This window comes from Dendronephthya gigantea, unplaced genomic scaffold, assembly GCF_004324835.1.
Source record: "Dendronephthya gigantea isolate DGI-Jeju-01 unplaced genomic scaffold, DenGig_1.0 000042F, whole genome shotgun sequence".
NCBI classification, from domain to species: Eukaryota; Metazoa; Cnidaria; class Anthozoa; order Malacalcyonacea; family Nephtheidae; genus Dendronephthya; species Dendronephthya gigantea.
Genome location: NW_021163052.1, coordinates 1,398,304 through 1,419,891, shown reverse-complemented (window position 1 = coordinate 1,419,891; position 21,588 = coordinate 1,398,304). Strand labels below are relative to the sequence as shown.

The 21,588-nt window shown below is 35.3% G+C and overlaps 3 protein-coding genes across 6 annotated transcripts; all 3 read right to left on the bottom strand.

The window, feature by feature from the left end:
- Nucleotides 1-1,637: 1,637 nt before the first annotated feature.
- Nucleotides 1,638-8,737, bottom strand: LOC114526952 (interferon-inducible GTPase 1-like). The gene is made up of 5 exons (XM_028548497.1): nt 8,596-8,737; nt 5,163-5,647; nt 4,765-4,948; nt 3,170-3,741; nt 1,638-2,480 (listed from the first exon to the last, which is right to left on the bottom strand). The coding sequence occupies exons 1-5, from the start codon at nt 8,667-8,669 to the stop codon at nt 2,098-2,100; spliced, it is 1,698 nt and encodes a 565-aa protein (XP_028404298.1). The 5' UTR covers nt 8,670-8,737; the 3' UTR covers nt 1,638-2,097.
- Nucleotides 8,738-9,032: 295 nt separating this feature from the next.
- Nucleotides 9,033-16,724, bottom strand: LOC114527035 (interferon-inducible GTPase 5-like). 3 transcript variants are annotated; one of them, XM_028548606.1, is made up of 5 exons: nt 16,546-16,724; nt 12,709-13,214; nt 11,970-12,153; nt 11,116-11,693; nt 9,033-10,676 (listed from the first exon to the last, which is right to left on the bottom strand). In XM_028548606.1, exons 1-5 carry the CDS (start codon nt 16,644-16,646, stop codon nt 10,189-10,191), a joined length of 1,857 nt encoding a protein of 618 aa, XP_028404407.1. In that variant the 5' UTR covers nt 16,647-16,724; the 3' UTR covers nt 9,033-10,188. The 3 variants fall into 3 exon arrangements, with proteins under 3 accessions (XP_028404407.1, XP_028404406.1, XP_028404405.1); XM_028548605.1 differs by lacking the exon at nt 16,546-16,724 and adding an exon at nt 15,349-15,580; XM_028548604.1 differs by lacking the exon at nt 16,546-16,724 and adding an exon at nt 14,153-14,764.
- Nucleotides 16,725-17,095: 371 nt separating this feature from the next.
- LOC114526992 lies at nt 17,096-21,335 on the bottom strand. Of its 2 annotated transcripts, XM_028548547.1 has the most exons (6): nt 21,156-21,335; nt 20,003-20,487; nt 19,128-19,311; nt 18,217-18,788; nt 17,471-17,849; nt 17,096-17,326 (listed from the first exon to the last, which is right to left on the bottom strand). In XM_028548547.1, exons 1-5 carry the CDS (start codon nt 21,257-21,259, stop codon nt 17,500-17,502), a joined length of 1,695 nt encoding a protein of 564 aa, XP_028404348.1. In that variant the 5' UTR covers nt 21,260-21,335; the 3' UTR covers nt 17,096-17,326; nt 17,471-17,499. The 2 variants fall into 2 exon arrangements, with proteins under 2 accessions (XP_028404348.1, XP_028404347.1); XM_028548546.1 differs by lacking the exon at nt 17,096-17,326 and having other exon boundaries at nt 17,340-17,849.
- Nucleotides 21,336-21,588: the final 253 nt, after the last annotated feature.

Genomic DNA, 21,588 nt, shown 5'->3' with positions numbered 1-21,588 from the left:
TAGATGCATGCGTGTCAATTGAAATCAAGATTCAACATTGTAGTTAATTGGTTTATTTTCTGACCTATTATCATCACAACCGGGACTGTTCTTAAATATTCTCTTTTTCAGAAATGATTTCCATCCTTGGCTTATTAGAATACGTTTTCATTGGGCTGTGAATTACTCATTTAACTTGAACTTTCGCGTGTACTAAACTGCTTTCATTTCTTTAAAATCATAATTAACAGTATTGGCGTAGGATAATGTACATGCATTAGCCGCTAAATTTTTATGCAATTCTTATGCTAAACAGTTCTTAGAAGAATCTATTTGTAATCATTTGACCAAAACGAAAAAGATGGCAGTATGTACATTTTACCGCGATGCATTGCAAGCATCAAGCATAAATGATTAACAAAGGATGAGAAGAAAAGCACGTAATGATATGAAACTTTAACACAACGAAGAGAATAACTTCCTTTCTTATATCTGCCCTTCAAAAAACTACAATGCGCTTTTTTAAACGATTTCTGACCGCATTGCATTCTTGCAAAACGTTGAAACGAAGCTTTAACTCAATAAATAAATAATTACTACTGATCAGCATTTCGAAAGTAGCGGCAATGTATCCGAGGCAAGTTTGTCCACAGAAGAAAATGCAAACGGCGAAGATTTTGGTGTTGTGTATTTGCATCCTGACGGCAATGCGCCATATCAAGACGAGCCTCTTGTCATTGCTGGGCAAGAATGCGAATTAAATTTCGAAGAAGACAGGGACGGCATTTCTGCACAAACGCTAGAAGCAAGGTACACGAAGTTAATTCTAGTAAACGATTGGTATAAGTGCAGTTTTTTGCACATAACTTGAACAGTAGTTTGCCCTCTTAGCTACCTAGGCCACATGGTATATAAGAAAAATATATAAAGCGACAAACATTTGCATTTCACCGACTTCGCACTCGAATGCAGTTGCATGAAATACCGTAATATTTTATTAGGTGTACGTTTAGTTTATGCAGAGATGAATTGCTAGTTGGTGCACTGGAATATCGCGGCTGTCGAGAAGTTCTTTGTGCCATAGGAAAGGCAGTTTTTGATGGTTGCATAGAACAAATCTCCTGCATAACACAACACAAAGATTACGAGGCAATGGTAAACGCTGCAGTATTGACTATGGTTGGACCATTGCTGCGAGGCAGCGATGGACGTTTATATAAACGAAGAACAGGGCAAAATATGAACGAGTAAGTCACAGGATGGAAAATTCTTGGCCTTTATATTTTCGCAAATACTATTAGACCAACACCTGGGGCGTTGTCGCTTTCTATGCTGGTTGACCTCTGTGTTTGGCAGGAAAATTAATTTATCTCTACAATTCTCGAAATCATAAATACCAAAGATTATATACAACTTTATTATGCAATGCTAGTAAAGGTTTGTTCCTTTTTCGTCTAGATACCTGCGAGCTGTGGCAAACAGATGGCTGGTTAGATGGTTTTGTGGATATCTCGGGTGGGATAATAGAAGACCATTACCTGCCTGCATTTACCATCACATAAGGAAAAAATTTCCTAGTGGCCATTCTAAAGCTAGGATACTCGCAGACAAAAAATAGAGACTGAAACATTTTGTTTTCTAAATATGAAATTGTTGTATTAAATCAATCAGATGTGTATATGTAACTAGAACTATACGGGGAGACGAGCAATACATGTATGTTTTTACCATAATTATATATGACCTAACTACAAGGCGTGTTAAGTTGCACTGGTGAGTTCTAAAATTGTGAGCGGTCTATTCAAAAATCTAATGTGCCACTTAAAGATTGTTTAGTGTTAGTGGCCACGTAACTACTCTTGATTGCAAAAAGTTCAATTTTTAAGGAATATCAAATGGGGAATTTTTTAGTTCAGAGGCAGCCATTATATACATACAAGGCTTCAGCTTTGCGGATACACAAACTTGACTAGGACCAGTTATACAAGAAGTGGATTATATTTTACACTAAAATCTTAAAGTTAATATAATGAAACATTATTTCAGAATGTGTATGATATTCAGAACTTGTGTAATCTGAATGTCTGTGTTGAGAATATAGCTAGTAATAAGTTTCCTTCAGTCCATTGCTTTTGGATCTAGTCCTTCTTTTAAGATCTTCAAGGCAATCTTTTCCATTTCGTCTAAAATGATTTGCAGTATACAAAATACAAATTTATAAGGTGCTTTGTTAACGTGCGCCAACAAATCTTCACAATCAGCATTGAACGATCGCAACCAGGATTCTACGTCTGAATCAGGCTCAAAGTAAAATTTTTTGATCGCTTCTTTATGCGCAGGCGACATTTCTTGAAATTGTTCGGAATCTTTTTCCGGAAAGCCAAGTTGAGATCTGAAGAATTCCGTCTTTCTAATAATGAGACTGGAATAATAATTTAGACTGCGTTGGACCAATGCACCCACATTATACGTGAGAAGTAATGTTTCCGACCATATTTGACCTGAAAGGAAAGAAGCTAGAAATAGACCAATAGAAATAGACATATAAACCAACTGAAAATGCATAATACTGCATGATATTATCGAATAGATGCAAACTCTATGTTGTGCTTACATTGGGATCAAAATAAGATTTTTACTAAACAGCTATTAGCTCAAATAATATAACTCATAACATGCTATGATGTTTTAGTTTGGGCTAGAAGTGTAATTTCGTGACAAATTTTCTTTTGTGCACATTTAAATTAAGGTAGTAGAGCGATTTATACAAATCGTCTTAAATGCAAATACATGATTTATATCACACACATCTCCTCACGTTTTGCATCACACACTAATGACGTACTGACCACCGAATAAATTTGTTCAAGGTGTTAATGCGGCGCAAATAGACCTTTTTGGTAATTACGTCAAACTTGAAATCCTTTCATTTAAGATGCATGGTTCCAAATTTAAAACGTTGTGATGTTAAAATGTTGTGACGTAATTATCGAAAAGGTCTATTTAGCGGAGACGTTAGATCGCTTACATTGCTTACAATTACAATTCGAAATATTTTGAAAATATAATTTAGGCAGGGGCTCACGTGTTTAACGCGAAATTGCGGCTCCGTAATTTGCTGAAATGAAATAAAGTCATAGGTAAAACCTATTTTTCATATGGAACTTTCATCGTGTATCAAAATACGTACCCTTGAATTCTTTAATTTTTCTTTTTAAACCTTCTTCAAAGTACGTTAAAATGAACAAAAGAAAGCTCTTTCGCACAATAGACGGAAATCCATCCTCGATTGCTGTTTTAAGGCGGGTGAAATCCCATTTTTCCGGTTTGTGATTATCGATCAGAAAAATATCTTTGTCATCCGTTTTCGCTTCTGCTGCATTTAATTTATCAGCACAATAGCGCTTAATTGTTTCCAATTCTTTCACTTCATCGAACGCTGATTTTCTTCTTGCATTTTCTAAATCGTTGTCAATTTTTGCGCGAGCAAAAAGGAAAGGCTTCTTAGTCGACTTTAACTTTTTTGCTAAACTCCCAATTATCGGCTCAAACCGCTCAGTATTCACAATGATGAATACGTCGAATTTTTCAATACCGACTTTTTCGCAGTAGGTGTCGACATTAGGAAGGACGCGTGAACCGATGCCTGGACAATCCCAATATATGATATTCGGGTTATTGGGATCGGTATACTGAGCTGGGATCGTTGTTGTTTCGGTTACTCCCGTTTCTGCTCCAAACAGCTCATCGGTATCCTCGATTCTGTAAACAGGAAACAAATGGATATGCATCAAATCACTGTGCAATACATCAAACCATGCGCGTGCAATCGAAGAATTCTCTTTATGCCCCGAAATTTACGAAACAGGTTAAAAAAACATTTGGTTCAACACAATTGTGTACATTATTACTCCACTCATTCGGTAACACTTAAATGAATTCCACAGGCACATTATCTCGCCGGCTATATTTATTTTGATTCATTATATTAGTTTGCAGTAATTCAGTATCTAGTGGAAAACCGCGGCAAATTTTCAACGTAGTATTAAACCACTTTTCTGTGTGTTTTAAGTCTTGTTCTAAGTATTTTGTCAATTATTTTGATTATCCGATATCATCAACAAGAAAGACATTGTGAACGTGGCACATATTACCTAGACTTTGGTCCAGGGCAGATCTAGGCCCCTAGTTTAAACGTGGCTTAAGAGGTCGACTCTTCGCAAAAACTTTATATGTTTAAAATTTGTAATGCAGGCATGTTATTTGTTTGTCAGTAAATGTTCTCCGGATTGAAAGTTGTTTTTATTGAGCTTTCGACGCGGTACTTCGAATCTTCTTCATTATCTTCTTCATGCAATATCTAAATTATTTATATGTTTCTAGCTTTATATATTTAAGTTTCGTGTTGTTCTTTAAGACTCTGTATACGTTGAGAGTGATTGGTTGTTTCAACATTATTGACATTCCTACAGTACCTGCAACTTAAACGTAAGGCCTCTATCAATAATCACGTTAATATAACTACGTTAATGTATAACATGTCATCACGTAATGTAATCACGTATATAACACTTCGAAACTATAGTCAGAAGCTCTAAACGTATACAAAATCTTAAAGAACAGCGCGAAACCTAAATATATAAATGCTAAATTTAGATAGACATGTAAATATAGAAGAAGACAATAAAAACAATTTTCAATCTGGAGAACATTTATTGGCAAACAAATTCGTTTATTTTACTTAATCTTAATATGCTTTGCATGCATATACATGTATATATATACCCTCTAATACGGTTTATGAGAGTCGATTTGCCACTACCACTCTTTCCGACAACACCGACATTTATTTTAACTTCTTTCCACTCATCAAGTTTTTTAATTAACCGCTGTGCAGATTCGATCCCGTCATCTTGGAAAGGGTCTGCGGTCTTGATGTTATTGTTTAGGAAAAATTCACGCCATACATCTAAATAAGAGCAAAAAACCCAAATAGAAATCTAACAGAAATTCTCATTATTGCCCGGTTCACATTTGACTGAGGCGTGTCTGCGTTTGTTCATATCTGTTCTTGAAAAATATTCGGTTCGTCTAGCTGCTACCGTCAAAAGGTCGGCGAATCATCGTCGTCGTATGTGATCCAGTTCTCAAGGTAAAGAACAAGGCTATTATTATAAACCTACCCATTCCATGGACAGGCAACACCTCTAAAGCCGCTATTAATCGAAAGAAATCCCAGTTGTGTGGTTCATAGTTACTGATAAGAAATATATTTTCGGGAGATGACAATTTCATCTCTTTAGATATATAATCCCGGATTTCCTTCAAGAATTTTTCATTATCGAACTGCTTTTTATTTTTCTCCAACACATAATCGCTATCGATTTTGGTGCGAATAATTAAGAATGACTTTTTGGCCGACTTGACTTTCTTTATCATTTCCGCATCAAGATTTGTAATTCTGAGTGAAGTAAAAATAAGAAATCTATCAAATTTTTCAAGATTGAATTTCGTCCAATACAGTTCAAGCTGGGAATAGTTTGTTGTTCCATAACCAGGCAAATCGTGGTAGCTCACTCGAGGATTAATTGAGTCGATGTAGTCATGTGGTTCTTCCTCTATTTCGACAATATTGACAGGGCTTGCTCCTTTATCTTCTTTGTCGATTCTACAAAGTAATTTAAATACAGTATATTCATGACAAGAGGCAACAAGCCGAATACTTCTAAATTTCTATATTTTGATAGAAAGAGCAAAAAATTCTTAATTCTTACTTTAACCAACTATATAGATTAGTTAAAGTAAAGTGGTAATATAATATATAACTTTCATTTACTTTAAAATAAATTGGCATGCATCTCATCTTATACAAATCGTTTCTTATTTTCCATGTCTTTGCGAGTGTACCCCTAGATATTGTTCATAGAATATTTAGATTTGGAGTCAATATAGCCACCGTTCAGATTGTAGATATCGAGGTAGGGTTTTTTGGACCAGGAACTTGGTCCCCACACGCGGCTAATCTTGTTGTTGTTGTTGTTGTTGTTAGAGGGTGACGCTCTTTAAAAAAGCCTAAGGCTCTGTCAATTCACATCAGATCGCAATAAAACTTCGCACAACTATTCTTAGCGATATTCCCCATCGATTGACGGAGTTATAATTTTGATTTTTTGATTTTAAAGAAATTTAGAAGCAACTCAAAATTGTAGCGTAGTAATGCGTATAGATTATATTCAATATTAGTATGCATAACTGAAGCAAGTTCGAATGGCTAAGGTTCCGTCATTTCGCACCAGATCGTGATAAAACTTCACACAACTATCTTAAAGCAGAGGCGTACGAGGCGGGGGGCTGGGGGGGCGGAAGCCCCCCCAATTTAGTCAGAAATATTAATTAGTCGGGCAATTTGTATTTACGAGTCGGGCAATTTATACTTAAGTGAATTTGGTCTACATAAAAATTTTTACGAATCCTCCAATATGGTAGAATATGGTAGAATATATATGCTTGCAGCTTGCGTAAACCCGAATTAAAGGAAACGAAAATAATTGAAATAAACATGGTTTTCCGTTTGTGCCACTGGCTACCCTATGTGCCACAACTGATTGGCGCGGCAAAACTTACCATGTAGTTACGAAACACTTCTATTGTTTTGTAAGTTTGTAACTTTTATAGCAACTGTACATGATTTAATCCGAGATTTAATCGAAGTTAGGGGGAGGAAATCATGTCGTTTATGCACTAGATAGACCTCAGAATCCTGACTTTATTCTGCAAAATCTCACGCGGAAAATGCAGGAAATCACATTTGCGGGTCGTTAATTTTCAAAAATTTTCGGGGGAGCATGCCCCCGGACCCCCTAGTATGCCACACGCTTTCGGCTTTCGCATCTCAGCTCTCCAAAACATTGACTCTGGTTACGCCGCTGCCTAAACTCGGCAGAACGATTTCCCTTTCCGATTACGCGCTTCGCTATGAGTGGAAATCAACTTATCAAATTGTCTAAATAATGTGAAGGCTGTTAAAGTTTCGTCATAGTACCCAAGCAGGAAATATGGTATTTCAGCGTTTGTACGTTCCAAAATACCGAGGGAGCAGACCGCTGGACCATCCTTGTTTTTCTTGGTCTTCGGCGCTCGTCGGGCAGAATATCCCCCGCCCCCCCAAAATTTCTAGGCCCGTACGCCTATGTCTTAAAGGTTATTCTCTATCGACTTACGGAGTTAAATTGTTTGTGCTTGTATTCTGCAGAAGATTTGCAAGCCATGTCAGATTGTGACGGGAGGCAAATTTTAATATTATTAATATTCATATCCTATGAGTTCAAGCCAGAAGGTCGTGTATTTTCGTTGTTTTGTACACAATATATATTCATGACTATAGGACCATTGCGTTAAATGCGTTTCTCTCTAGGGCATTTCTTATTTTTTATTTATTTGTTTAGGGTTTGCCCAGCATACATATACATATAAAACGACTATAATGACAGTGGCACGGTGCACGCAACGCTAGCTTCTCGCCAGCTACAGCGGCATAGATTAGGACATAGATGTGCAACTCGGCATATTTTAAATGTCTTTGTATTGAAAGCAGGTGAAAATTGTAGAAAAGCGATAATTTTAACACAACCGCAAGATTGCCTAGGTTCATAGATATTTGAAATTTCATCCTGGAGAGAAAGATTGAATCTATACTTCACCAGTTCCTGCTCCAATAGTACGATCGTACATGTTGTACAAGAGATGGATGGGCGGCTTCTATAGCACAAATTATATGTGTCATAATGTAATATACTCAAATCATGTGTTCACTTATTTCAGTAAAAAGCAGTTACACTTCTGAAGTGTATCACAGACAATTTTCTCTCAGCCTTTTTGTGGATGGCATAACGTAGATGACCGACATAAGCCGCATGATTGCGGCGACATTGGACTCATGCAGCTCTGCTGGATACCTTTGGTGTAAATATCTAAGCGGAACTCGCATCCTCAAATTGCGTTTCGCTTTCTCGCTCAGGGATAAACCATTTGCTGTTTCATCTAAAGGTTTCCAATCGTCATAATGCATTCAATTGAAACTCTAGCAGTATAAAAGCAGAAAAGTAGCAGCTAAATTGTTTAAGATTAAATTATATATTCATTGCGCATCAATGTATTTTGTATTTTGTTTAGTATCGGCCTACACGTCACTTGTTGATGTTAAAGTATTGTGCCTTTTAATATACATAATAACATCAGATGAATTTCTAATCGCAATAATATTGGCTTTCCATGTTGCATACATTGACCGTTTTAGATAAGAGCGGAATAAAACGCTTCAGACTCCGGATATTTTGTTGCACTAGAACTTAATACTTTTGTTATTTATACATGTCGCATGATTAATTTCGATATCTCACTGCATAGTTCGTCGATTTATCACAACATACAACCGTAAACTAGTTATATAGGTATCACATGCTGGAGAAACTATACTTTATTCTCCTGATATCATAATTCTTTGCAAAAGACTACTTCGAATCCGGCGGTAGTCTGTTTTACACTGAAAGTTCCGCTGATAATGTTGAATGCTGCCATAGCGCTGGCTTTCTGCAAGAGAGAAAGTAAATTGTTTACCCTCTTACGGCGTTGACGAAGGCAGACTTCCCGGAACCACTTGATCCGACTAAAACGAACTGAACATCAACCATTTTTCCTGATATATTGCCCGAACAAAACTAGTTTCGTTTTATTAAAAGTCGTGTTTCATCAAAGCATTACAGCTATAATTGTAGCTTAATTGAAATAATATTTTCAATTCTTATGTTAATAAGTTCCGAGAATAAGATCGACTCGTCATGGTAATTGTCATAGCATGGGATCTACTCCATCTTGTGGTGTAACAAAGTTTATTTTATTTACTTTATGACATAGCATGGGCCTTATTTTCCTCTTTTATCTCCCACTTGTATCCTTGCACCCACTCCTAATATATAATACTCTCAAAGAACAGAATTATCTCACAACTCACGGTATGTATAACCACCCTGCGTGTATTTTTGCGCAGCGTGAGAATTTTTATTATTATTTTCATGTTTTCTAGCTGTTAATTTGTATTTTTTCTTGCCTTCTACTAAGAGACTATACATATTCCAGACAAATCACACAAGAGCAATGACAAACATGTTTTGCTAAAAGGCATTTCGTTGCAAATACATGAATGTCTACTTATTCTACCTGTATTGTTACTTATATTCTCTACAACAGCACCACACCAAGTACCCTGATACACTATTTCTATAGTTCAGAAACTTTTATCTACTTTTAGGCAAGTGTTGATTATTTAAAGAGTAGGCAAATAGAGCTATCAGGGAAAGATTACGCCCATGCAGAAACTTGCTCAGGTAAAATTGAGTGCTAGCAACACACTACCTACCCACCAACCTAGGTGTACGGGCACTACTTCGTATCGCCAGAATTTTGGAATTATTATACTGATGTGCCCGAATTTCAACTTTTACCACGTTCGTGACAGTAAACTTCATTTTATTTTGTTTAACGACGATTACCAGAAAGAATGTAGTGACCTTTGGCAAGAAAACTGATTCCGTGGCAAAGAGCCAGATGTGCTTTCAGGAAATTGTAACAAAAGTGACTAAATAGAATATACATATGTGTTATGAATTACAAAATTTTGTTTCAGAAATTCTGTTTAGGTAACTCTAATTTCAGTTTTTCCGAATTTTCCCCTGAACGTTGCTCGAATTTATAGACTCTTGGCCTGTCCGGCCTGTCCCTTACCCTATGCATCAACTACCTACACAAAAGTCTTCCAGTCTTCGTCTGGGTGCGCACAAGTGCTAAAAGTGGGTACACTAGCTTCAAATATTTATCTATCTAATACTATGTGATGATTACACACATCAAATTGTATGCACATCTTTGTCATGATTACAGACTATATTACAGGGCCGGTTGATATATATCAATGAACTATAGTTGATGTTAAGGTTCATTAATCCTCATCGCGAGTTGGAATAACTATAAAATTGATACCAAAATGATGGGTACAATTCATCTACAATACTAGCGTTCGAATTTCATAACCTTATCCGTTCTTACAATACTACGCAGGTTCAATGTGAGCATGCACGAAAGACTATTTCTTTAGTTATCATCTAGTTTCTTATGCAAATATAATTATGAGTAAGTTATCTTTGGTGATCGGATTCACTGTCCCTTAGCTTTCATCCTTGCTTCTTCTAAGATTTTCTGCCCCACCTCACTCATTTCGTTCAAGATACAATGGAGTGTGCCCTCCACGAATCCATACGTGTCTTTATTTTTCACTTCACCTAATAATTTTTCATCGCCAGAACTTTTTTCTGTAGGTTCGCTTTCAGAAGCGCTTTCATTTAACGCTTCTAGCCAGGATTTCATATCTGTGCCAGGTTCGAAGTAGAATTTTCTGACATCATTTTGGAGTTCGGGCGACATTCCTTCAAAAATTTTAAGGAAATTTTTGGGCTCTTTCTCAGGTCTTTCTTCGGGATCCTTTTCGGAATCATTCTTAGGATTCTCTTCAGGAAATCCAAGTTGAGATCGGTAGAACTTTACTTTTTTGGCAATGAGAATAAAATCATGTTTACGGGAATACTCCGTTGTGGTGAATACTTTTACAATAGATGATTGAAGTAATGCAACCGCCCTTACTCGACCTGAAAAACAAAAATAATATAATTTATACTTGATAATTAGGACTAGGGCAATTACCATCGGATTTTTCGCGTTTTTCAGGCTCCTGATGTAGGTAGTATTAATTTTGCAGAAAGATGACGAGTTATAAAGTGATGTTATAAGGTTTTGTTATAGATTTAGAGAATTTTACGACACGAAATGCATTCAGTATGATGTTGTAAGTTAAAATATTGTTGGATTAAGAAGCGAAGGGGTGGGGGGGGGGTTGGTTGCAGTCACGTTTCTTAACCACTGAACGTTATGAAATATTTTATAGACTGGCTTTTTCAGTCACTGAACGAAGCGCGCACCTTCTACGAAGACACCAGATTTTTAATATGCGTAAAATGACTCCTCTTGTAGAACAAAAATTACAAGTGTGCATGCCTGTAGAAAAAAGAAATATATGCAGATACGCACCCTTAAGTGTTTCGACTTTTCGCTTTAGAATTTTCTCAGAAAACACAACCGTGGAGAGCAGGAAGCTCGTCCGCACACTTGCGGGTAGTCGATCATTGATTGCATTTACTAGGCGGGGAAATTCCCATTTGTATGGATGGTGATTACTTATTACAAAGATATCGTCGTAATCAAGTGGCGCGTTTGCTAATTTTAAATTTTCATAACAGTTGTATTTAATCTTTTTCCGTGTCTTCAACTCGTCCCATTTCTCTTTATATTTTTTCTTCTCGTTTTCACAGTCCAGGTCATACTTCGTGCGGACGAAGAAAAAAGGCTTGTTTTTTGAGACAAGTTCACTTGCTAAAGCTCCAGAGTCGTTAGAAAATCGTTCAGAAGTCATAATGATGAATGCGTCATACTTTTTAATATCAACTTTTTCGCAGAAGGCGTTGACATCAGAATAGACTTCTCCACCAATGCCTGGAAAATCCCGAAGCGTGATGTTCGGATTTCTCGGATTGGAATAACGAGTTTTTGATTTTGTTGTGTCAACAGTTCCCGTTTCTGCTGCTAACGGGTCGTCTTCATTCGTGATTCTGTTGAAAAGAGAAATAATTGATTTTACCACCTTCCCCCATATTTAGTTGCTTCTTATAATTCATAAAATACACTCTATAAAACGAACGAAATTGCTCAGACCATTGGCCATTATTGGCCAATTCATTACAAAATTTGCTCATTTAACACCGCGGATTATCTTTGGGGTACTATCATCTCTATATAAAGTCAATTTGCGTTCTTTATTAAAATTGGAACTCTTATTAAGATATATGAATAGAAAATAGTTATAATTCACTGTAGACTTAGTTTACCCTCTAATGGCGTTTATGAAACTCGATTTGCCGCAACCATTTTTTCCGACAACAGCCAGGGATATTTGACGGTCTTTCCACTTGTCGAGTTCTTTAACCAATTTGTTCGCAGCCTGGATCCCATTAATGTGAAAAATGCCTCTACCTTTGGCAATTTCTTTTCCAAAAATGTGATTCCATGTTGCTATAATTAAAAAAAAGAACTATAAACATATTTTTACTGCGTTCACTAAATTTTAAATCTACGTAGACCATGATGCATATAATTATATATGTATACACGCATTCAACATTAAACACTCACAAGTTACTTCTTCGAATCGGTTTAAAACTATGGAATTTATTTTATCTTCCTTCGAATATTTTTGTCTAGGGACAAAATTAAAACAATAAAATTTAATGTTGGTGCAGTCATAAAAGTTTTTCAGGCTATAAATATAAAACGTCTATGCGATGCCAGAAAAAAAACGGCTAAAAGTGTCTAGACAGATAAATACTGAAAAATAGCAAAGATCAAATATATTAAAATAGTCTAAATAAATCAATATATTTAAGAATTGATAACGTTTCTAATATATGGTCAGTATACTTCGTGCACCTCCCGTGTGAGAACGTCTCTTAATAATTATATATAGCTACTATCGGCAACATTCCCGACACTATTTCGATTTTGTTGTTTTATCCAAATTATATAAAAATTTTGATTTTGTACTCTATGTCCATCTTGACAAAAACTTACCCGTTTCAGGAACAGAGGGCAAGTTATTCATAGCATGCGTTAACTCTCTGAAATCCCACTTGCTTGTATCATAGTTACTGATAAGAAATATGACCTTCTCTGTAGAAGACGATTGCAAGTTCGTTTGCTTGTGTACATAAGCCTTGATTTTCTCCAAGGTCTCTTCTGTCTCTTTTTCCCTGAACTCGAATTTATCTATTTCCAAGTTGAATTCGACATCAATTTTTGTTCGGATTATCAAGAATGACTTTTTGGCACTTTTTACTCTATTTATTAATTCTAGGTCAAGTTTTGTAACTCTGAAAGAAATAAAAATCAGAAAACTATCAAATTTTGACAATCCATGCTTCTTCCAATACATGTCAAGAGTGGGATAGCTTGGTGTGCCATATCCAGGTGGATCCCAATAATAGATTACTGGATTTTTTGGGTCAATGTATTCTTTCGGTGTCCTCGATTTCTCAACTATATCGACTGGTGCCGCATGTTCGTGTTCATCATCGACTCTACGAAAGAGATCATTCCATTTAATTTACCTTGAATCAACTGCAGCGATAGCGCTTTGGTAAAATAATTATATCTTGTAAACGGGTAAAATTATCACAAGCGACGATGGGGATGGACATCTCTTTTTTATCACATGATTTCCAGCAAATCACAATTTGCCCAAAAAATTCTCATCGATGGAGAAAAAAGTGATCAAAAATAATTTATTTTTATGTTTATAATGAGCTGTTTCACTTCTTTTTAAAGGGATGGCTAGACTTAGTAAAATTGCCTAAATTTGCTGCGTAGTACCGAAGATATAGCCAAGCGAAGTTGGAAAATTTTGTATACTTTTGTATTATGGCTGGAAGAGTGCAATTAAATTCATAACAACTTGGCATTATGTATGACATGAGTATGAAATATATACTACACGCTAATTTTATACTGGATTTGTTAATTTTATAAAAAAGTATTTTAAAGTTAAACAGATTTAAATATAGCTATGATATATGACACGCCTACAATATCTGAACTGAAATATTGAATTTGCAATATTGAACACGCTTACGTATTGTTATACCTTGAGAAATTTTGATCGCATTGATATTTAATATTGTAATAGTAAAATTTTTGCTTCTATTATCGAATAAGGTGGTGTAAAACTTTGGCGTTATAGCTACATATAGTTTTCACACATTTATTAGTGATATCAATTGATATATAAACCCGTTTGTTACTCATCTCGCATTAAAAATCTTGAATGGTCAAAAATATAGTATCCTACAATGTCATAGCAAGTTTAAAACGATATTTTTCGCCTTATTTGCAAACAGAGTTTGTTTGCAAGATAAATCCAGCGACGCTCAATGAATCTATTACACAAATATTGTGCTTTAGGATATTAATTTTTATTCCCGCATAACGTTTCCTGTACTCAAAGAGAAAGTAAGTTTACCCTCTTATTGCGTTGACAAATGCAGATTTTCCACAACCACTTGTTCCAACTAAAGCAAACTTGACACAGGGCTCTGATGCCTTAGACTGTGATTTACCCATTTGAGTTGAATTTGTGTTTGTATACAAATCTGGTTTCGCTTTACTGGTAGTCGCAACAGCATCTGTATTGGCACTATTGCTATATGCAATACCGTAACGTTTCATAATCATTATATGGTAATGAGTTCTGAGAACAACGCTTTCGTTTTCTCCCCATAACGTATTGTGCATGAAATGCATTAAGTTTCATTTGCGCATACAAAATTGCGAATTCTAATAAAAGTTTTACCTGATGGGATGATCTGGATCGTATGATCCTATATAGAAGTTTTGCTGTGTTTTGGTCCTTTTCAAGCTTGGTTCGTGGTTATTTTAAGAAATTCTGGAGCACCCGTTTCCATTTTAACAAGGACTTTGTTCATTAAACATGACAGGAATGTGAAGTTTGCTATTGTCCGAATTTGCTATGGGCTCCTTGATGCTTCTGCTAAATCGAACAAACAACTGGGTCCACCGGTCCATCGTTCGTTGTAAATAATGTTATGAGAATTTGAAATTTAATCGAATAAAAAATTGGAATAAACTCTTCTCTTAAGTTATATTATATTTCTTAAATATAACTGTAAATATCTGAATGTTTTGTATTTATTTATACGCTACTTCCCTATGTTATGTAAGTATTTGTTAGCAAGAAGTTATAAGGATTTGTTTATTGAGAGGAAGCTTATTATAATGAAGGTTTTCATGCAATATCATTTGCATTGGATTTGCCGTGAATCTGTGTTTGTTTAAATTCGCCTACGTATTGTTACCTTCAGAAATTATGATCGTATCGATCTTTAAGATTGGAATAGTAAAATTAATATTATTGCTTCTATTATGGAACTTAGGTGGTGTAAAACTTCGAGGTTAGGTATAATTGATATAATTGATATCTCGCATTAAAAATCTCGAATGGTCAATAATATAGCATCCTACAATTTCATAGCAAGTTTAAAACGATATTCTTCACCTTATTTGCCTAACACAATTTGTTTGCAAGATAAATCCAGCGACGCTCAACGAATCTATTACACAAATATTGTGCTATAGGATATTAATTTTTATTCCCGCATAACGTTTCCTGTATACTCAAAGAGAAAGTAAATTGTTTACCCTCTTATTGCGTTGACAAATGCAGATTTTCCGCAACCACTTGTTCCAACTAAAGCAAACTTGACACAAGGCTCTGATGCCTTAGACTGTGATTTACCCATTTGAGTTAAATTTGTGTTTGTATACAAATCTAGTTTCGCTTCACTGGTAGCCGCAACAGCATCTGTATTGGCACTATGCAATACCGTAACGTTTCATAATTATTATATGGTAATGAGTTCTGAGAACAACTCTTTCGTTTTCTCCCCACAACGCATTGTGCATGAAATGCATTAAGTTTCATTTGTGCATACAAGATTGCGAATTCTAATAAAAGTTTTACCTGACAGGATGATCTGGATCGTATGATCCTATATAGAAGTTTGTGTTTTGGTCCTTTTCAAGCTTGGTTCGTGGCCTTTTCAACCGGTTATTTTAAGAAATTCTAGAGCACTCGTTTCCATTTTAACATGGACTTTGTTTATTAAACATGACAGGAATGTGAAGTTTGCTATTGTCCGAATTTGCTATGGGCTCCTTGATGCTTCTGCTAAATCGAACAAACAACTGGGTCCACCGGTCCATCGTTCGTTGTAAATAATGTTATGAGAATTTGAAATTTAATCGAATAAAAAATTGGAATAAACTCTTCTCTTAAGTTATATTATATTTCTTAAATATAACTGTAAATATCTGTATGTTTTGTATTTATTTATACGCTACTTCCCTATGTTATGTAAGTATTTGTTAGCAAGAAGTTATAAGGATTTGTTTACTGAGAGGAAGCTTATTATAATGAAGGTTTTCATGCAATATCATTTGCATTGGATTTGCCGTGAATCTGTGTTTGTTTAAATTCGCCTACGTATTGTTACCTTCAGAAATTATGATCGTATTGATCTTTAAGATTGGAATAGTAAAATTAATATTATTGCTTCTATTATGGAACTTAGGTGGTGTAAAACTTCGAGGTTAAGTATAATTGATATAATTGATATCTCGCATTAAAAATCTCGAATGGTCAATAATATAGGATCCTACAATTTCATAGCAAGTTTAAAACGATATTCTTCACCTTATTTGCCTAACACAATTTGTTTGCAAGATAAATCCAGCGACGCTCAACGAATCTATTACACAAATATTGTGCTATAGGATATTAATTTTTATTCCCGCATAACGTTTCCTGTATACTCAAAGAGAAAGTAAATTGTTTACCCTCTTATTGCGTTGACAAATGCAGATTTTCCGCAACCACTTGTTCCAACTAAAGCAAACTTGACACAAGGCTCTGATGCCTTAGACTGTGATTTACCCATTTGAGTTAAATTTGTGTTTGTATACAAATCTAATTTCGCTTCACTGGTAGTCGCAACAGCATCTGTATATTGGCACTATGCAATACCGTAACGTTTCATAATTATTATATGGTAATGAGTTCTGAGAACAACTCTTTCGTTTTCTCCCCACAACGCATTGTGCATGAAATGCATTGAGTTTCATTTGTGCATACAAGATTGCGAATTCTAATAAAAGCTTTACCTGACAGGAGAGTTAGCTCGGGCGAAATCTTCCTTCCCAAAAACCTAACATCGTTCTCTACAAATGAATAAGCGCTATAGCAACGTGAATAAAACGAACTGGGTCGTTTTACTGCAATCTTTGCGAATAGAGAATAAAATTTATCAATTTATGTATCGTGGCGCACAAAATTCTTAGGATTCAGCCTTGTTTTTAAAATTATTTCAATTTATTTTACATTCCTACAAGATACTTAGAGTTATACCGCAGATTTAAAACACTTCGTTTCTAAAACTATTTCAAACATTGTGAACATATATTGTTGTGAGGAAACAATGTTTAACTATTCATTATAGACACAGAAACGAGAAATATTATGCATTTAAATTATGTCCGTTTATAGTTCTTATTGTCCTAAACTGCTAAATCTGTATTCATGAATGACATACATATCAGGTTTCGTGATTTAAAACAATACCTGAAAGGCAAAAATAGTTAAAAGATTATACAGACCCACTAAGTTTTACTATGCATGTAACATTGATATATTTGCAGTATAAATACCTATCAATGCAAAGTTATTTTGCAAAGTTATTTTAAATTTAAATGCGCATGATCTTACATAGAAGTTTTGCTGTTTTTTGTTCATTTTCAAGCTTGGTTTGTGGCCTCTTCAACGGTTTTGTTAAGAAGTTTTAGAGCACCCGTTTCCATTTCGACCAGGACATTCTTCATTGAACGAGACAGGAATGTGAAGTTTGTTTCACCTAAATTAACACCACAATGTGCGTCGAAACCTTCTAACCAGCGTTTCACGTCAGTATTAGGCTGCAAGTAAAATTTTTTGATCGCTTCCTGGCCTTCGGGACTCTCGGGTAATCCAAGTTCAGATCTGTAGAATTTCACCTCCTCAATGATGATACTGTACTCGTCTTCAGACAATAGTATTTTCGGAACCAATGATCTTAATGCTTGTGTTGCTGCAACCTTCCATATTCGATCTAAAAAAGGTCAGAATAATGGAAGAACATGTGAGCATACGTGAACTATAACAACATAATTCTCATATATTCTTTCTTCGTTTTTCCGTTTAGATCCAGCTATAGCTGGATTTATGAGGAAAAAAGTCAAATACGTCTGCGAAAATATACATGAAGCAGAGACCGTTCATTTTTTAATGCGTTTCTTATACAAAAGTAAAACTTAGCGCGCGTAAGTTTATACCGAATCATTAGATGTGTCAATAATCCTTAAGATCGACATACCGTTTTGTTATTATTAATTTGATCATAGAATGTTTTAAAGGAATAGCAGATTTTTGAGGGTATTCCTGGGAAAACTATTATATATATACTTGGGAACACGCACCTTTAAGTTTTTCAACTTTTCGTCTTAAAATACCTTCAGAAAACACAGCCACGGTGAAAAGAAAGCTCTCTCGCACACGAGAGGGAAGTTGATCGTTGATTGCTGTTGTGAGTCGGGCGAAATCCCATTTATCTGGGTTGTGATTACTGATGAGAAAAATGTCGTTGTCATTAAGTGGCGCATTCGCCAGTTTTAAGCTTTTAGAACAGTCTGTTTTAATAGTTTGCAGTGTTATTGTTTCTGCAATGTTTCTTCTTTCTGCGTTATCCTTGACGTCGTTGTCAATTTTTGTGCGGGTAAAAAAGAAAGGCTTGTTAATTGATTTAAGTTTTTCTGCTAAAGCCTTAGTAATCTTTCCAAACCGTTCAGAGGTCATAATGATGAACGCGTCATACTCCATAATTTTGATACTTTCGCTGTAGTCGTCAAGTTTGGAAAGTGCAATCGAACCGATACCTGGACAATCCCATAGTGTTATATTGGGATTATTTGGATAGAAATACTTCATCGGAATCGTTGTTGTTTCGACTATTCCCGTTTTTGCTGCATGAGTCTTGTCGGTATCGTCGACTCTGTGAAAGAAAGAATAATTAAAATTCATCACATGACGTTACCGCTGCAAAATTTAAATTGCTACATTATATTATATAGCCATTACTGGAGGGAATTTTGGAAACCAAAAGCAAATTAAAGTAAAAGCTTTCATTATAATAATTCTGCATGTCTGTAGAGAAATCCGTATATTCCCTTCTTATTCCAATTTAAATGTACAGTTGAATATACTATGGATTACAAAATTACTTTTAAGATCGGAGATCTCACAGACAATCTTCATTCTATAACATGCTCTCTTTAATTAAAGTGGATATACGTAGAAAAAAAACAGTGTCAAGCCATAAAAAAATAATTACTTTCTAATTGCGTTTATGAAACTTGATTTGCCGCAACCATTTTTTCCGATAACTGCGACGGATATTTTGACATCCTTCCACTCATCAAGGTCTTTAATCAGTTTCTCTGCAGCCTCAATCGCGTTGCCCTGGAAAGCATCGGAAAATTTCGCCATAGTCTTAACAAAGAAATGTGACCATATCCCTGAAATAAAAAATTAAATTCATTTACATGGGTGGCGTTTTAATTCAATTGAATTTATCTAATTAGAAACCTTTTCAAGGAACGGACTTAAAATTTTCGTTTAGTTTTTACAGAGTTTCAGGTTAGTTTGAATTATTTATTTAATTTTCTGATCATGTGTCTCAACAGTCAGGTGCAAGATATAAACATCTCTTCAACAAATTACGCTTGAAAAATAGCAGCCCATGAATGTACTGCTACTGCGTTCAAGCGTTGAGTGCGAGAATTTTTTCACGATGTTTCCGTTCTAAAACGTTACGTTTCCTTGTTGTTTACTTCACGTTTTTAGCGTGAAATGTACAACTTTGCAGGAAATAATTTATGTCAACGTTTGACACGTCATTTCGACAAGCCTTCGTTGCTTGCAGTGCATGTATGTGCCTGCGGGAACGAATTCTATCTGCACCGACAGCACTGTGAACTCGTGAACTCACATGTGGGATGCCTGTTGCCGTGCGCATACCCGAATGTACATACGCGATCCTATTGGTCATAACGAAAACGATGTATGTTCAAAATATAATTTTGTTGCCTTACAGCACCTAACTGTTTGGAAATTTATGATTCCCGAATTGAAAGATTCCCGTTACTTTCTAGTCAAGAAGGAACTATTGCTTAGTTTAGCGAGCAAGGCTATCTCGAGGGAACTAACCTCTCTCAGGCCTGGGTAACACGCCTTCCATTGCCTGTATTAATTTAAGGAAGTCCCAATTGCTTGGACGATAGTTACTGATAAGAAATATCTCTTTACGTGTGAGATTGGTTTCATTAAGTATGTACTTCCGGATTTTTTCGATGAGAGCATTCTCATTAAATTGGCTTTTATCTTTTTCCACCATGTATTCAATATCAATTTTTGTACGAATAATAAACAATGACTTTTTGGCAGATTTGACTTTCTGAATCATATGGAGATCAAGGTTTGTGACTCTGAGTGAGATGAAAATCAGAAATTTGTCAAATTGTTCCAAATTGAAATTATTCCAATACATTTCAACTGTGGGATAGTGTTGTGTGCCATAACCCGGCAAATCGCAGAAGCTGATTAGAGGATTATTTGGATGAATGTATTCCTTTAGCTCTCTTTTCTCCTCCACAATATCGACCCCTGCCGCTTGCCAGTCTTCATTGTCGATGCTATACAAAAAAGAGATAAGATATAACGACTGTAAAATTAATGACGATGTGTTATTTTATAATAGAAACCTGAAACAGTTCAATTATCTGTCGTTCTTTGCTGAAATACATAACTGTTTGGTTCACATGATTCCAGCAAGCAAATAAGATATGCTGGACCCCAACCGTACATAAGCAAATAAAATACTTTTCGCCTTACTCGCCTTGCATCAGCTACCATGAATAATAATCACACAGGTTCTTGTTTATGTTTGTACTCCTCCTTTTATATTACAATATATGATCAATGACGCATTTTGTATTGAAATAATCAAAGTTTCGCTTTTTGTTTCAGAATAAACTTATATATGGATAAAGCCCTGGACTAAGAATAAAAACAATTATAAATTTTTGTAGTTTTCGGAAGTTTATTTCAGCTAATTTTGGTTTTCATGTATATGTCTCGCATGATTAGTTTTAAGGCTGCGCAATCAAAACGAAACGACAAGTTTTGAAAGCAGTATAATCCTGAACAAACTTTTTCACTTGCTTAAGATACTAAGATATCATAAACAGAAGGATAAAGCGGCGGATGTTTGACGTGCGTGCATCACATCAACTAATAATTTTCCATTCAGACATAACGCTTCCTTGAGGAAAAGAAGCAATCAAATATATTGGTTATATACCTTCTTACGGCGTTGACAAAGGCAGATTTCCCACAGCCACTTGATCCGACTAAGACAAATTTGTTGGTTTTTGATGTCTCCTCCTTGGACTCTGATCCACCCATTTAGCTAAAATTCGTGTTCGTAGGAAGCTTCTTTCGTTTTGTAAGAAATCGCAACAGTGTTGAATCAAATAATTGCAGAATCTGTAACCGTGACATTCATAATCATTATGCTAATGATTTCCTAGAAGCACACATTCGTTATTGTTTGGGGCACAAAACAATAATATAATATTATATAATATATATATATATATATATATATATATATATATATAAAACAAAATCACTATCGTTATCGAATGCAATATTTATCAATTATTATTATCAATTGTACAATTAATTCACTTCAGAGCTGTAATATTCAAATAATATTTAAATATCGACTCCCT

Coding starts and splice junctions, on each gene's coding strand:
- LOC114527035 (XM_028548604.1), bottom strand. CDS start 14,433: ATGCATTTCATGCACAATACGTTATGGGGAGAAAACGAAAGCGTTGTT. Junction 13,215..14,152: donor TTTGTCAACGCAATAAGAGG/GTAAACTTACTT, acceptor TCTCTTTCGTAG/AGTCGATGATGAACACGAAC. Junction 10,677..11,115: donor AAAAGTCGAAACACTTAAGG/GTGCGTATCTGC, acceptor TTTGTTTTTCAG/GTCGAGTAAGGGCGGTTGCA.
- LOC114526992 (XM_028548547.1), bottom strand. CDS start 21,259: ATGGGTGGATCAGAGTCCAAGGAGGAGACATCAAAAACCAACAAATTT. Junction 20,488..21,155: donor TTTGTCAACGCCGTAAGAAG/GTATATAACCAA, acceptor TTTTTTGTATAG/CATCGACAATGAAGACTGGC. Junction 18,789..19,127: donor TTCATAAACGCAATTAGAAA/GTAATTATTTTT, acceptor TTTCTTTCACAG/AGTCGACGATACCGACAAGA.
- LOC114526952 (XM_028548497.1), bottom strand. CDS start 8,669: ATGGTTGATGTTCAGTTCGTTTTAGTCGGATCAAGTGGTTCCGGGAAG. Junction 5,648..8,595: donor TTCGTCAACGCCGTAAGAGG/GTAAACAATTTA, acceptor ATTACTTTGTAG/AATCGACAAAGAAGATAAAG. Junction 4,949..5,162: donor GTTGCCTGTCCATGGAATGG/GTAGGTTTATAA, acceptor GCTCTTATTTAG/ATGTATGGCGTGAATTTTTC.